The sequence below is a fragment of the Neomonachus schauinslandi genome, chromosome 6 (assembly GCF_002201575.2).
Source record: "Neomonachus schauinslandi chromosome 6, ASM220157v2, whole genome shotgun sequence".
NCBI classification, from domain to species: domain Eukaryota; kingdom Metazoa; phylum Chordata; class Mammalia; order Carnivora; family Phocidae; genus Neomonachus; species Neomonachus schauinslandi.
The window spans coordinates 8,300,879-8,315,933 of record NC_058408.1 but is presented as its reverse complement, the minus strand read 5'-3'; the positions used below and the strand labels follow the sequence as shown (position 1 = coordinate 8,315,933).

The window sequence follows — 15,055 nt, the reverse complement described above, 5'->3', positions numbered from 1 at the left end:
AATTTTAAAATACCCATTTCTATTTTAAAATTTAAATTTTCTATTAGATTTGCATTTGCCTTCTATCTAGACAGTCGTAAGTGGACTAGAGAGGGTCTTCTGCCTTTGCTTTTTCTCCCTCTTCTTTTGTGACTCTTAAAAAAGAATAGGAAACCAGAAAGCTAAGAATTCAAGGAAAGTAAGTTAACTGTAGAACTTCAGGATAATGTTGCATCCAACAAGGTGGTAACAAACATATCTGTCACCTATTGATGGAAGAAAGGCTGATATAAGGGACTCCTATTAAAGGAGTATTGCTCATACAGACCCGAGGAAGCAGAACTGATATGTAAAGTCCCGTGTGCGTGTGTGTATGTGTGTGGAGGGGGAGGGCCTCTTGGAGAGAGCAGCTCTGTTATAATTAGAGTACCTTACATTTATATACTGCTTTGTAATTTAAAGCCTTCCTCATGCTCTTCTTCATACGGTTTTTATGGTCCTGTGACATCCTTGACTCCAAATCTACAGCTCTTTGCCATACATCACCAGCTTTTGGGTAAGACTATGTGGACCACTGTGCCCCGCAGACCATCGGTAGAGTGTCAGGATTGGAATCCAACTTTGTTGACGACAGGGGTTCCCTGAGCCCTTCTCTACTCTTCTTATGGAGGGAGGTGAGCATCGCATTCCGTATCATATATCAAATGAACATGTTTGATTCTCACTTGAGCTGAATCTGGGTACAGCAAGTGACTTTAAGGCCAAGTTTTAGTATCTTTTCCCACCGGGTTCCATGAGTACCGGGAAGATGAGGAATCTTCCACAATAAGGAACAAAAGAAGGCCGTACGAGTCAACCGACCTCCCTGCAGGTCAGGTGGTGACGGCTAATGACCTCTTTTACCCCATGAGACCCGGGCTACAGGCCATGGGCAAATATTCCAGAGCCCCCACTTGAACATTTCTTATATTGACTATTAATGTTTCCTGAGATCATCACTTACAACTTAAGTTTTTAAAATGCCTTTATAGCCAGTCTGCCTGGGTTTTTAATAGGGGACACTGAGGACTTGGCGGCCTCCAGTCCGGCCAGGGGCTCGGTGCAGAAATGCAGAGGCTGGCCCTTGGGGCTCTGCAACCCCCCGAGGCCCGTGGCTCTTCACCCTCCCTCCTAAAGGGCCGGGGTGCCCGATTCCCCCATGGCCGCGGTTACCTGCTCGTACTTCTCCAGCTCCGTGTGGTAGATCTGTCTGATCTGGGACAGCTTGGCTCTGTAGTCAGAGTGCTCCACTGAGTTGTCGGAGCCCGCGCCCCCCCGAAGCCGCCGCCGCTGCTGCCGCCGCCGCCGAGCCACCACCCTTCTCGGGGCCCGCCACCCCCTCGGCCAGCAGCATGTTGTCCAGTCGCATCAGCTGGGGGTCTGTCGGCTCCTCCTCCTGGGCTCCCCGGATACTCAAGACTGCAGGGGGACACAGCAGAGGGGAGGGTTAACGGCACCCCACACAAGCAAGTGAAGAAAACCGAAAAGCAATGTCGTACTGCTGGTACAGCGAATCACCAAGGTGCTTGCAACGTGGCAGGTGCAGAAGGGGCGAAAGACCAGGCCAGGGGGACCACGAGGGGGAGAGAACGCAAGGAGAGGCTTGCTTTGTTCCAGAATGATGCTCCACTTATGAGAGCTACCCAGAACGGTCCAATTCATGGAGGCAGAAAGTAGAGGGGAGCGGGGCGGGGGCTGGGAGTCAGTGTTTCATGGGGACAGAGTTTCCCAAAGGCAAGAGGGATGGTGAGTGCATTTAACGTCGCTGAACTGTATCCTGGGCACTGAAAAACGGGTAAAATGATAACTCGTGTCCATGTAGATGTTACCACAAGAAATTTCAGAAGTACAAAAAATTAATTATAGTGGAAGACAATTTTCACGTTCATCCCCAAACTGCCAAATTTGTAATTCAAGGCAAGACAGTTCCTTCTTCGTTTCTAATTTTAGATTTTGTGAATTTGTGGTTTTACACTCATTGACTTTATACTATTTGATCGGCCTAAATTTTCAATTCCAAAATAACCTAAGCCACATAAATCCAGTCGTTTTGGACTGGAATCTTGAGACCTTTCCCCAAGACCAGCAGGGAGAGTACAGAAGTTTAAAACAGCAAGAAGATATATTATATGTCAATTATTCTTCAAGAAAAAATAAAATAAAATAAGAAAATAAAACAGCAGGAAGACAGACTAGCCATCAAGTAGGTATGTTTCTCTCTGGACACTGAGATCTCTTCATTCCAGGTGACGACTGTCCTGTTGGAAACCAGGGGGAGGCCCACTAGACAAGCTGTTTCAGGCATTCAGAGAAACCAGATAGGATGGAGGGGGCTCAGATCAATGAAAGGGCTGCTTCTTATTAAAACACCATGGCCATTTGGGTGGGGGGAGGGGGTTGGGACTGAAAGAGATCAAGTGTTTTAGTAAAATCAGCAGAAGAGCTAGGCAGTCTCCTTTTACTACCGTCTTACAACCTGCCATAAAATAAATCACTCATCTAAACCCAGTTTAGCTGTCAGCAGTCAAGCCTTTGTTGAGAGGGAACATGAGAAGAATTTTCAATTAAAAAAAAAAAGTGAAAAAAATTTGGGGGTAAGGTAGGAAAGGAGGGAAGTGATTTCAGGCAGAGGAGAAGGAGCCATGGATGGGGATGGGGCCATGACAGGCACTTTGTGGCCTGATGCATACATGAGTGCTGGAACAATCAGAGAATCAAGAGCTGCTTCCAGGTGGGGTGCATCTGGGGAGCCCCGGGAGGTGGTGCCTGTTCTAGCTGTCTCCTGAGCCCTAGCAGGACAGCCCCGGGGTGGGCGGGGGGGGGGGACCGGGAAGGTGGCTATGAGCTCGATACGAGGGACGCAGAGATGTTCGGGGCATCCCATCACGTATAATACCAGCATAACCACATGCTCCTGGCTTCTGTCAGGCACGACAAGAACCAACCTAGAGCGGTGTTCAGAAGGAAATCCCAAGTCCTGTGCTGCATGGAACCCTGCAGTATGGCTTTCATGAAACAGGAGACAGTCAAATGGCCCACTGAGCCACGTGGCTCAGGAGTGGCAGCAAGGAGCAGAGGTTTAAAGGCACCAGGGAGAAAAGCAGTGAAGTGAGGATAGAGAAGGGTAGGGCAGATTCGGGGAGGGTGGCTAGCTGGGGGAGGAAAGAAGGAAGCCCACTCCTGTACACAAACACTGAACACCTCTGGACTCAGGCTCCTCTCCTCTCACACCTGAGTCTGGGATATTTTGCTGCACGAAAATAAAATCGCCATATCAGTGATGGCCTTGTGGAGGTTTGTGTTGTGGGCGTCTTTCCAGTGAAATCCTTCTTTTGTAGTTCCAGGAGACGAATTGGGACATTGCCCCTTGGACTGGCCTTTGAATAACATTCAGTCCTGTTATTCTGTGCCTTGAATTCATTTACCCAAACCTCCAAAGTCCTCTGAAGAACTTATCGCCACTCACAGAGATTTCCTTAAGAAAATAATTCAACGCTCTACCCATTTCCTGAATTAGAGACCTTTCCAGTCCCTAAAAGTGCAGAAAAGAATGGGACCACCTGAGCACCTGGCGGTGGAGCCCAGAATTCCTCACTTCTACAGGTGATAGCATTTGTGTGTGGGGTATTATGGGGGTTTCTCTACTGAATTTCATTTAGCAGGTTTTAATTGCTTTATCAACAAAAACATTTATGGGCCATTTAAAAGATTCACCTCCGGGCTATTCTTAATAAACAAATGTAATTGTTCCACTTTAGATTGGTCATTAAATAAATTGTGCAAAATCCTACTCTCCAACCCACTCTACTGAATCTCTCTTTGGCCTCCAGAAGAGGCCAAAGACACTAGGAGAGCAGTCTCCGAAGCTGACACTGGTAATGCCTCCTAGTGGGTCCTCCTGGTCCTTCCATAACCAATCTGTCATGCACGTGAAAGATCTTATATTAATTTCTGGTCTCAACAAAGGTAGCAAAGAGAAAGAGAGCAATGTCATCCTAATGCTCAGGACTTGCCCCCCTAGGGCTAGCCTACAACCTGTCCGCCCCAGATGATGGCAAGGATCCTCAGCCCGTGTGCCCAGAACTGCCCCGCTCACTCCATCAACTTATTCCTCCAGCAAAGTTCCATTCATTCTGAGAGAAGTAGGAGAAGCAGAGATAGGCATCCACACACCACAGTGCTGGTCCCAGTTCCCTCCAGGTACTAGGCGGGTAACCATGGGCAGGTTACTACCACCGATATTTACTTCTGAGAATATGTCCCCCTTCCAGACCCACACAGTTCACCTACACCTCTGCTCAACATTTCCTTTTCAACAATCAGTGGGATGCACAGACTATCCACACAAACTCTGCACACCTACCTAAGTAACATTTTGCTGGGCTTGAAATCTAACTGGTTTTAAATAAAATAAGGAAGAAAATTGCTAAGACTAGCAAAGGATGCTGAAAGGTATCACTGCAGGCCCCTCAACACCAAGGAAACTTTAGGACAGTCACACAGCGCAAAGCACTCACCTACACGGACTCTTCTCCCCCCGCCCAGGTATAAAGGATACATTTAGTCGAGGAGAAAAAAAAATAGTGCGAGTGTTAGCACTCCACTTAGCTTTTATATCATTTTATGAATCCTGTAAACAAATACTCTTCAAAAAGAAATTTAGATTTAATAAGATTTAATAAAATTGGTTTCCAAATGTGGCTAATAAGAAATTGGTATGGGGGCGCCTGGGTGGCTCAGTCGTTAAGCGTCTGCCTTCGGCTCAGGTCATGATCCCAGGGTCCTGGGATTGAGCCCCGCATCGGGCTCCCTGCTCCGCGGGAAGCCTGCTTCTCCCTCTCCCACTCCCCCTGCTTGTGTTCCCTCTCTAGCTGTCTCTCTCTCTGTCAAATAAATAAATAAAATCTTTAAAAAAGAAAGAAATTGGTATGATAGAATTCAACGCACCTTAACGTATACATTGCTTGCATTTATACTCAGAGTTCAGGACACATAAATAGGTCCCAAACCAGAGATCTGATGAAAAGAAAAGAACATAAAGATGGGGGGTGGGGGGTGGGGGAGAAGCAGTCCTCTTCAAATTACACTCTTTAAATTATACTGAAATCATTATGAAAAGAAAAAAATTCAGAGTATGTGTCAGAATCCCCCGCCATATATAATATATATACACGTGATATATGTGTACATATATGTGTGTGTATATATAATGTATATACATAATGTGTGTATTTATACATATAATGTGTATATATATAGTGTGTATACATAGTATTTATATGTAATGTGTGTATATATAATGTGTATATATATAATGTGTGTCCACATACATATGTAACGTGTACATATAACATGTATATATGGGATATATATATAGTGTGCGTATACATACAGGAACTATATAAACAGTATAAACGAGAACATCGTCTACTTCACATAGAAGATTCTGGTTCTGATGGCCTTGGGCTGTGTCTGTGCACTTGCAGGAGGTATGGATGGACCAATAAACTGCCTGCACTTCATTTCCACCAAGAAGGATAATCCGTGTGAACCATTATAAAAACGGGTGTTGGGATTCACGGATACGGAAACTGTTCGGCGAGTCATTTAAAAAAAAAATCCCTCCGACATTAAATAAATAAATGAAAAGGGTGATAGGTCTAAGCAGAACTGATGCTACCTATTTACTGCTTGAAGCCAGCACTCTGGTGTGTAGGAGACAAAATGATTATTTAAAAGCTCCTTTTTATCTCTGTGGCACCATGCAAGACTCAAATGAACCTTTCGCCAGGACACCAGAGATGTTAACACTCATCCTCCAAGATCCAATTTCAACCAGCGGAGCTGTTACCTAATCCAGCAACCATCACAAATGATCAGGTTTCTGCTTCCTTGACGGGCGCCCTGCGCTCTCCCCTCCCCCGGCTCCCCAGTCCAGCAGCTTCTCCTGAGCCAGGTTTTAAAGGGCCAAGTCCCCGGTTTACGCCCGTGTGCACAGGGTCTTAGCAGTCGGGAGTCGGGTCTGGACACGTCCGCTGCCAGAGAATGTAATCAGGTGCAGTGGGCTCGCTATTCAGAGGGGTTGCCCAACGAGGTGCTTAACCCTTCTGGTAATGACTGTCAAAGGAGGAGTCTACTCCTCACAGATCTACCCCCTCGTGTCTGAGGCCAGTCAAGGCAGGTGAGTGATTTATGTAGAAACTGTCACAGCCCTTTGAAAAGCATCCACTGTCACATCCACCTGGCTGCCATGGCCGGTAGGGGTGTGTGTGTGTGTGTGTGTGTTAATTCTTTGGTCAAACTCCCAAGATAAGGAGACTGTCACAGCCCTGTCGGAGCTGCTCTCACAACTGGTCTCCTGCTGTTTCTTCTTTCTTTATTTTTCTTCAGAGAAGGAGAAAAACAAACCAAACCCAAAGGCATATTCAAGATCTTGGCAGGAGGGCTGTGGGCTGCTTGTTTTGTCTTTGCCTGAACAACATGGACCCCGAGCAGCTCCAGCCAAGGCCCACTAGAGGGCACCCTTTCTTCACCGAGGACGGGTGCTGCAGGGAGGGTGCTGCAGGGAGGGTCCGGCGGTTTCCAGTCCCCAGGTTAGCAGTGGGCAAGATGTCCCTGCTTAGATGCAACTTCCACTGGGGGGCGGGCGTGGGGGGAGGAGGGCAGATCTACAGAGAGGGTTGTCTTCAGACTCGGACAGTAGTCCAGGGACCCAAAGGTGGGCTGAGGGACAGAAATATTTGTAGAGATAGAGACAAGAGGGGTGTGGGGGGGAGATAGAGAGAGAGAATAGAGACAGACAGGTGGTTTGAGAAAGAGCACGAGGTGGTCTCCCCAGGGTGGATGCCCTCACACTCTCTGGCCAATGTCTTTGCTTGACTGGAAGGCAGGAGACTTAACCCCCACGCAGGGTGTTCTACTGTCCCCCACGCAGGGTGTTCTACTGTCCATGGGCTAGTCTTCATTACCCATGACCCGGAGAACAGTCAGGAGAGAGGAACTCTCCCGGCCTCACCCCAAGACTTCTCTGCCGTCTCCCAGTGGGTCAGAGCTTTGGAGAAAAGTATGGGACGCAAATACATTGTGCCTGCCTTTTTAGAAATACAGGCAATTCCTTGCCTCCTGAAAACATCACAGTCACCCCTTTCATTTGTTCATAAAGTATTTGCATGCACTGAACTGTATCACCTTATAAAACATGAAGGCCAAACTTGATAGCAGATGATTCAAGATGACAAAGGCAAGGTAACAACAAAGTAACTTTCCCCATCAACGCAAATGGGACACAGCCAAGACTAGAATGTAGGTCTTAAACACTTTATTCCTGACAACATTAGGATTCTGATTCTTTCACAAAGGGTGGCTAAGTGGATGTGACATCGATGCGGGGGAGGAGGTGGTGTGTGTGCACACACACAATGTCTTTCGATGCACAGAAGACGAGAAGACAAGAGATGAGGTAGGGAAGGAAGGAAGGTCTTTCACTGACTTCTTAGTTTCTTTACATTCCTCCAACTCGGATCCTCTTCAGTTACCTCTTTCTGCCAATGGCACCGTAACAGTTTGAGCCACTGGGCCGCGTGACAGAGTGCCCTCTTCCCTCTCAGCCACAGAAATCCACTTACCACAGTCCTATCCTATTTCAGATCTCAGCTCAGCACTCTCCTCCATGAAACCTAACCTAGTAACAGCCCCAGATGAACTCCCTCACCTCGGAGCCACCAGAACCTGCGCTGTCTACACCGCGGCCACGGGGCATCTCAGAACACCTCAGGTCACACCTGCCAGGCTGCCAGCAAGGCTGTGAGCTCCTGAAAGGTGGTGAGGACCTGTCCTGCATCTGTGGATTCCCCAGCTGGCCTCCCGGAGCCTCCGGCACTAAGCGCCTATTCAAGCACTTCTTAATATGTAAAAAGAGTGAAGGAGGGAAAGAGGGGGATGGTGTGACCCAAAGCCCTCGACCTTACCTTAGGGAGGCAGTGGGTCCCCGTGCGCCCCTTCCCCTAGAGGCCAGTGACAGGCTGGACCCTGGCCAGCACGCTTTACTGGATAGAAGGCCTTCTCCTCTGCCACCTCTGTCATACCCACCTCAAAAATCGGCCTTCTCATATCTGACAATTCCAAACAGGCAAATCTACGCAGGACCCATAGCCTGGGGGTGTCCCCTAGAAAGCCAACATTCTCCATGGTGAAGGCTCCGGGTGCTGTGGAGAGTTTGGCACGTGACCTACCGGTACCCGGGAAGAATTCTTGGAAGGCCTGACAGCAGCCCCCAGGGAGGGGGCCGTACACAGGATGCTGACCACCAGTGAGCCCTCTGAGGAATGCTCAGACCGGGTACATTACTGACCAAGCACCTTCAGGTGCCAGGAACCAGGTGGGTGCTGGGATTTCCAAGAAGAACCGGCCACGGGCTCTGGCTTCATGAAGCCCATGGGTTATCCTCCTCTGGGCCCTCTCACAAAGGATGCCAACAGCCTTGAGGCCTGTGGTGGGCACAGAAAGTTGCCAGGGTAGGTGGCTGGCACCCAAAAACTCTCCGACACACACCTTCTTCCCCTTCCTCCAGGTTCTTTCTGTTTCCCACAAGCCCAAACACACCCACAAACCAGAAACTCTTCAGCTCGCGCTGAGAAACGACTATGACATAATTTGATTCTTCGACACCAAAGGGGGAACCGCAGTCTCGTGTGAGTGGCTTGAGGCTCAGGCTAGTGCATCCCAATGCTCTTCACTCCTAATTCTTAACCCCTTGTTGGTTTCATGGAAAAGCCTATTTTTTAAAAAAGATTTTATGTATTTATTTGAGAGAGAGAGAGAGAACGGGTGGGGAGAGGGACAGAGAGAGAGAGGGAGAAGCAGGCTTCCCGCTGAGCAGGGAGCCTGATGCGGGGCTTGATCACAGGACCCTGGAACCATGACCTGAGCCAAAGGCAGACACTTAACCGACTGAGCCACCCAGGCGCCCCGGAAAAGTTTATTTTTGTGTGTCTTTAAGAGTTTGTCTGTCAAACAAATGGAAAGGATGAACAATTCAATGCCCTGCATGTTCTAGACCAGAAGGGCTACGGGTAAGTGCTTCTGGTTAGCACGGGGAAACAGCAGCCAGGGGAGGTTAAGACCCTCCAGGCCCTGGTGCTGACACCTGACACTGCAGTTGGCCTGGGGCCGGCTTGTCGGATGAGAAATCCAAGCTCCTGAAATCTTCAGGTGTTGGAAACCATGCTGGGACTCCGTGCTGTCCGGGTCTCAGCCCTTCAGAAGCTCGGGGGCTTGAAGGCAGGACCCCAAGTGTGGGGTCTCTTTAAGGGCCACCATGATTGAACTATGAAAATAAGATGTCCTGGAGGCCTTTCACCTTTCCTTTTGGGTTGTTAGGCAGGTAGGCCAAGCAAGGGGACATAAGGGCATGAGTCAATCAGCAGCAAGATTTTGAGATTCCTCAAGTACATCGTCCCACAAATATTACTGAGCATTTCCCACAGTGCCAGGCACAGTGCTGGGCTTCAAAAGAAAATGAGATGCCCTCACTCTCTTCACATGTAGCCAACAGCCACCAAATGTGCAGAGCCTTGTGTGAGGGTTTCGGGCGGGGGTGAAAATAAAATTATATGACACTCTTGAGATGATTTTAAAGTTTGTTTGTTTGGTTGGTTTATGTTTTCGGGTTTTCTTTAGAGAAACACATCATGCCTTTCTTGTCATCTCTCTCCTCTGGGCTTAAGGCTTCGGCGGCTCCGGTCACATGCATTCTCTCCTTCTCCAGCGACGCTTGGGCACCGATCCCATTCACACGTCCCCTGCTTGGCACGCCGAGCCTCCCTGGGCCAACTGGCAGAAGGGAGGCTCATGTGCCGGGCAGCAGGCTCCTGCCTTTCTGGATGGGTGCCGGCCGCCTGGGCGAGGGGCTTTGGTCCTTAATAGCTCAAGCCTGGACTGCTTCTCGGGGAACCCCTTTGCCTAAAGAGTTGCTGCCGAAGCTGGGAGGAGGACGTGACCTCACCCTGGCTTCGGCCTCAGGCAGCTATGCTTGGCGGTGTGAGGGGAGAGTTTAGTCTGTGAGGCCTGCCCCACACGTGGTCATCCATGACTTGAGAAATGGGTTTCCTCCCAAGCTGTACATAGAAAGCATGAAAAACGGGAAGCTACTGGTTGGTGGCCTGTGTTCGTTCCCCGGAGATGCAAGCTTCTCTCTACAACGGTAGTTTCTAGAAGAGGTGACCAGTGAGAAAGTGAGAGAACTGTCTCAATATTCTCCTGCCTTAAAATGAGAACGTCCTGTAGCCTGGGCTCCCAAACCCATTCTCTGCTCTGTTGCAAGTGCTAATATACAATAGATTTCCATATCCCCAGAATGTGTAAGGCCGGGTCCTGGGCTCTCTTCCGTGAGCTCCATAGCACAATACAAAGGAAGAACACTAGTACAAAGCCAGGTACAAGACTCCCACCCTGTGACCCGGCCTCCCTTAAGCTCAGTGTCCTTATCACCTAACAGTCAATAATAAAACCAACCACACCATAATCCTTGTTAAAGATGAAAGAGGGTCATTTTTATAAAAGCACATGTCTGTGCTCAGTAACTGGTAGGTTTTCAACTGTGGGTTAAACCTAAATCAATCCCATTGAAAAAGGTCCCTTTGGGAAGAATAAGAAAGCAAGACAGATTTGGAATTAAGAGTTTGGTTTCCGTATCTCAGGAATCAGCAACCCAGAAGGAACCAGGTAAGTCAATGAGCATACAGATACACACGCATACGTGCTCTCTACCTCACTGTCCGGGATTTCCAGGCAGGCTCATACTCACACCATCATAGGCCAAGACATCGATCCTCAGTCAACGGAATAAATTTCAAATGTCTGTCCTCATTCCCCCTCTTCACGTTCCTTTACTACTATTCTTCTCCCAAGCACATTAAGATCCAGCTTCATCTAAAGCCTGAAGTGTCCCCTCCACACAGAGCCCCTGACTTCAGTCTTCCTGAGTCGGGAAGCATCGAGTCTCCCTGAGCTGGCGGAGCTTGCTCGGGAAGGCTCGGAGGTCCTTCTAGAAGCAGAAACACCCTTCTGGGAACCACTTAGCTCTGATGCAGTCTCAACTTGTGTCCAACAAGCGAGCCTGGAAGTCATCTTTCAGATAACTGCTTCCCAATTCCATTTAAAAATATATAACCAAAGAGAGTAAAGACTCTATTCATAATCAAGGTTTGAGCAAGCATGTTTCAGTTTCAACTTTTGGGTGGGATTCAGACCTCACCACGATCATCTTTCTCCACTGGGGCATCGAGAAACCCCACACTCAAAATGTTAAAATAACCAGATGTTGCCATGTTTCTATCATGTGTGGTCTTACCATCTTGACATCATTTCACTGTCTCAGGACCACAAATGCTTTTCTGGTTCCTGGTGACAAGTGGGATTTTCTCGCCTGTATTTACAAACTCAATCATGGCAGAACTATTTTTTTTCCCTCTAACCTCCCCAACAATTTTATCAGAATTTAGTGTGAAATAAAGAACATTCTGTTCTCACACAGAATCTTTCCCGGTTTTTGAGAACCATGGAATAATTCAAAGGCAGGGTTCCTAATGCAACGTACTACTGACCTTAAGAGGCCTTTACACAGGATGGTGAGGATTCAGTCTTACCCCGCTCCGTGACTATTTCCAACTCACCAGTCACAGCAGCCTAGTGCTAACAGGATGCCCTTGTCGTACTGCTGTCAGCTCCCACCTCTGCCAGATCAACGCCGTCGACAGTGGTACGCACCCCAAGGACAAACAGAACGTGACATCACGGATGACAAACAGCAGATTCCAGCAGGGTAGACACAGGGTCTGGAATCAAGAAACGAGGTACAACAGGGGCATCTGGGTTGGGCTCAGTCGGTTGGGTCAGTCTAACTCTGGATTTTGGCTCAGGTCATGATCTCATGGGTCGTGGAATCAAGCCCGGCGTCGGGCTCCATGCTCAGTGGGGAGTCTGCTTGGGATTCTCTCTACCTCTCTCTCTACCCCTTTCCCTGCTTGTTCTCTCTAAAATAAATAAATAAATCTTAAAAAAAAAAAAAAAAAAGAGGGGCACCTGGGTGGCTCAGTTGGTTAAGCATCCAACTCTTGGTTTGGGCTCAGGTCATAAGATCAAGCCCCAGGTTGGGCTCTGAGCTCAGTGCAGAGTCTGCTTGGGATTCTCTCTTCCTCTCCCTCTGCCCCGCCCCCCACCTGTGCGCTCTTGCTCGTGCACTCTCTCAAATAAATAAATTAATTAATTAATAAAATCTTTTTCTTTTAAGAAACGAGGTACAACATTCTAGTTCACTCCATCCCTTCAGCCTCTTTCAGTCAGTCCTTCTGCATTAGAAACATGATTCCTTTCACTTGATAAAGAGGATGGGAAGTTGAAGTGTGAGAGAGAAAAAGGACTAGTGTATGTACCTGGAACAGGACAGAAGAAAAGGACTCTCTGAAGCTCAGACTTCTATTTCCACTGCAACTACCACAGACAACGAGATCATTTCACATAAACGTGTATGTTGACTATGCTAATATTATGTCGAGATATGAGATATGATGGAGCAAGTATCCATCTCCTACATGGGGCTCGGGAGAGGGGCTACCTGGGGAAGTGCCTGGCAAAGAGTGTTGGCACAAAGAAAAAGGAACAAGTTGATCTGCCAGTTTCTTCCACTATATTCCGGGCTGTAGAAACAGAACATTGGCTTTTAGCTGAGTTAATGGCCCCTGAGAGAAAAGACACTTTCCAGCTTCCCTTGCAGCTAGATGTGGTCATGTCTTAGGTGGACAAAATTCTAGTGATAAATGAGTGGAGGTAGGATATAAAACTTCTAGAAATGTCCTTAAAAAGAAGGAATGTTTCTTATCTGTTGCTCTGTTCCTTCTGTTAGCTAGAACATGAATATTATGGCTAGAGCCCTAGCAGCCACTTTGGGCCATGAATTGGCTGGGGAATGGAAGCCCTACTAGGGAGAGAACCAGATAGAAGTTATCATACTCTAGAGACCAGCCTGGATGGTCACCTTTGGACTACATGAAAACAAGGAGAAATAAATGTATATTTTGTTTAAGTTAGTTATTTTGGGGTTTTGGAGGTTTTTGTTTGTTTTTGGCAGCCTAGCCAATCCAAGCTATTAAGAAGGAGGAGGAGGAAGAGGAGGACGAGGAGGAAGAACTCTGTAAGGCAGAGTGATTTCATGTTGGTTAGTGTGTCAGAGAGGTAATTATAAAGGGGCAGATTGAAGAACAAGAAGCAAGTCACCGAAAAGCCTGAGTCGTTACGGGGGAGAAATTCTTCCTGCAGAAGAAGGTTTAGAACAGACAGAAAGAGGGTTGATCACTAGAGAGTCTCTCCGAGAACTGCTCTGGCTAATGAGCTGAAGTGGGAGAAGATCCAGGAAGTCTGGGGCAAAGGGGCAGGAGGGAAAGGAGGTGCCTCCTAGTCAGGGTGTTGGGGGGCCTGCAGCCTAGACTGGGGAAGACAGGGTGGGTGGGGAGGGGCGGCTGCACGTGGAGACCAGCCGAGGGCACTCAGGGAGGGTTCTGTCCTGACCAGAGGAAAGCCAAGACGGACTAAACTGTCAGCCTGGAGGCAAACATAGGAGCAGGAACAATATGCAAGACTGAAGTCTAACAAATTCCTTTTGGCTGCCGTAACTTGCCTGCCTGTGTACGGCGCGTATTGGGACCTTTCCTTACATGATAGTAAAACAATGTTTGCCTTCTAACCCGCCCGCTGAATCTGTCAGTTCCAGAGGACCAGAATGGGGACGGGAGAAGAGAAAGGGAAATCCTAATGCAGCCTACTTAGAGAAGAAATCACCTCCGCTCACTCTGTTGGTAGCAGAAACGCCGCAGCTGAAGGACACCGGGTCTATTTATGGGTGCCCCAGGTCCATTTCAAAACACATGCCAATTAGCTTTCCTTTTTCCATGACCACAGACAACACCTGTGACCCCAGACAGCCATCTCACAAATGCCTACAAGGTCAGGCAGGGTCCTTCAGGGAGAGTATATGGATGATCCATCACCGCTCGTTACGAAAACCACCCCAAGCACATGCCTCGCTGCTAATGAGTCACCCATGCTGCCCTCAGATGCACGGAGCTGCAGAATCCGCAGGCCAACAGGCTGCCTGAGAAGCAGGAGGCTTTTGCTGCTTCTTCTTGAAACTTTCCAAGTAGCCTCTGAAAGCACTAAGGCTTGAGTGACGGGGAAGATCAGATGGCAGGCTGGACGTTGTGTCTCAGGTTTTCGTCCTAGGCAAGAGGTGCTGAGTAAGAAACGCACGGGGGGAGGGGGGCAGCAGAAGGGGGATGGCGCTTGAGATTATGAGCTCCAGACTGCAAAACATGCCTTCACTAGCCCAGTCCCTGGATAAAAGAGAAACATCTTCCGGGGACCAAGAAAGGTCTTGGCTTGTCTTAAGGGAGGCGTAACGTCTCTGCTTTGGGGAAGCATCCACCGACCCACCATTTTCCACCTCTGCCCTCTCGGCACCTGTGCCTGTCCTCGGGGAACGAGACCCGGTGGCTCTGATCTCCTGGACTGATCGGATCTCCACGGCGCCTCCTTCTCTCCTCCCAACAGAGTCCAAGCGGCTAAAACCCTGAATACATAAACACCTGGCGCACAAATGGGCTCACTCTTCTTGAACTTGAGCACAAACATTCAAATTCCATCCTGAACAGGGCTTCTCAAATGCCGATTCCAGTTTCCAGGGGGACATTTTAAGGGAGAAGTAGATTTCAAGTAAATGATTGCAACTTATCGAAAATAATGTGCTACTTAGCGTCTGCGGCAAACATCCTGGCAGGCAGTGAAGGGGAAAGAGCACTGAAGCAGATGGGAGCGATTAGGCTCTGAGTTTCAGACGAGCGTTTTGTTGGTGTCTTCCCTTGCTTTTATATCCTGGTAAAAATCCGGAAGAAGGGGACAAGAGAGAAGGGTCCTCTGGCCCATCCCTGTCTCGGGGCGCTTGAGATGGAGTCCCTCCCCCCGCCCAGAGCTCTCACACAGGGGGTGC

General features: G+C 48.5%; 1 protein-coding gene across 1 annotated transcript in view; it reads right to left on the bottom strand.

The window, feature by feature from the left end:
- The window catches only part of PBX1 (PBX homeobox 1), a 279,117-nt gene that overhangs the window by 51,584 nt on the left and 212,478 nt on the right, over positions 1-15,055 (bottom strand). The window contains 2 exon segments of the mRNA XM_021698415.1: positions 1,192-1,293; positions 1,295-1,437. Coding sequence (XP_021554090.1) covers positions 1,192-1,293; positions 1,295-1,437 — 245 coding nt within the window.